Source organism: Cynocephalus volans, chromosome 8 (genome assembly GCF_027409185.1).
Source record: "Cynocephalus volans isolate mCynVol1 chromosome 8, mCynVol1.pri, whole genome shotgun sequence".
NCBI classification, from domain to species: domain Eukaryota; kingdom Metazoa; phylum Chordata; class Mammalia; order Dermoptera; family Cynocephalidae; genus Cynocephalus; species Cynocephalus volans.
In genome coordinates this window covers 102,433,402-102,434,727 of record NC_084467.1, presented here as the reverse complement: position 1 = coordinate 102,434,727, position 1,326 = coordinate 102,433,402, and the positions used below count along the sequence as shown (strand labels likewise).

At 66.7% G+C, this 1,326-nt stretch overlaps 1 protein-coding gene across 1 annotated transcript; it reads left to right on the top strand.

Moving 5' to 3' along the window:
- Positions 1-429: 429 nt before the first annotated feature.
- NHLH2 (nescient helix-loop-helix 2) lies at positions 430-837 on the top strand. Its single transcript, XM_063106537.1, has one exon. The coding sequence runs from the start codon at positions 430-432 to the stop codon at positions 835-837; it is 408 nt and encodes a 135-aa protein (XP_062962607.1).
- The last annotated feature ends 489 nt before the right edge of the window (positions 838-1,326 follow it).

Sequence of the window (1,326 nt, the reverse complement as noted above, 5' to 3'; positions counted from 1 at the left end):
CCCGCGCCAGGCCCTCGGGCGGGAAGCGCACCCAGGTGTATTCGCCGTTCCGCATCGTCCGCTTGTCTGGGAAGGGGTCGCGGTGAGGGAGACGGAATGGCGCAGGTGGTATCTGGCCGGAGGAGACACCAACGCTCAGTCCCCCAGGCCCAGGGCCGCAGGCCGCTCTTGGCCTCCTGCCGGCCGAGGTGTCGGGGCCGGGATGCGGCCTCCGGAGCCATCGGGAGGCGCGGGGCTCGCGCCCTGGGGCCCGCTCCTCTCGGCGCCCTCCCTGCTGGAGCGCCGGCCCGGTGTGGGGAGGGGGCCCGGGACGTGCGTCCGCCTGGGGGCCCGGCGTGGTGGGCCCGCGCCCGCCATCCCTCTTCAGAGCAAAGGAAGAGTCTGGTTCCTTTTACTGATTGATTCTCTGACTCCCCTTCAGCCTCCAAAATGATGCTGAGTCCGGACCAAGCCGCCGACTCGGACCACCCCAGCTCGGCGCACTCGGACCCGGAGTCGCTGGGCGGCGCGGACGCCAAGGTGCTGGGCAGCGTGTCGGACCTGGAGCCGGTGGAGGAGGCCGAAGGCGACGGCAAGGGCGGCGGCCGGGCCGCGCTCTACCCGCACCCGCAGCAGCTGAGCCGCGAGGAGAAGCGCCGCCGCCGGCGCGCCACGGCCAAGTACCGCTCGGCCCACGCCACCCGCGAGCGCATCCGCGTGGAGGCCTTCAACCTGGCCTTCGCCGAGCTCCGCAAACTGCTGCCCACGCTGCCCCCCGACAAGAAGCTCTCCAAGATCGAGATCCTGCGCCTGGCCATCTGCTACATCTCCTATCTCAACCACGTCCTGGACGTGTAGGGCGGGGGGCGCCGCGGGAGGCTGCCTGTCCCCGCGTCCCCGAAACGCGGCCGCCGCGAGACACTGGGACGGGGGAAGCAGCTCGCAACCTGTTTTCTCTGGTCAGCAGGGCGACGAGGGAAGGTTTCCGAGGCGGGGCGGTGGGGTTTTCTGGAGGGCCCTGGCGCTCGCCCCGAGGATTTTCCGGGCCAGGAGAACCTCCTGGAGGCACCGGAGATGATCGGCCTCCGGGCCTCCCCTCGCTGTGTTGGGACCCTTTAAGGGCTGTTGCTTTAACGCACTGGAGACTTCGAGTTCTCCTCCATTTATCTCCCACACATCTTCGTGTTTTGAGAGAGTGAGGGCAGACAGTCGGAGTATAGGCTCTAAACTTTAGGCTATCTGGGATTTTTCCAGTTGACAAATCATCAAACATTGGGGAGGAGAGGAGAGGAAAGAATCTCTTCCAAACAGAGATTTAAGGCACAGAAAGGTGGACCAGGAAACTCT

What these genes read in the sequence shown, in the direction of transcription:
- NHLH2 (XM_063106537.1), top strand. Translation starts at nt 430, where the DNA reads ATGATGCTGAGTCCGGACCAAGCCGCCGACTCGGACCACCCCAGCTCG.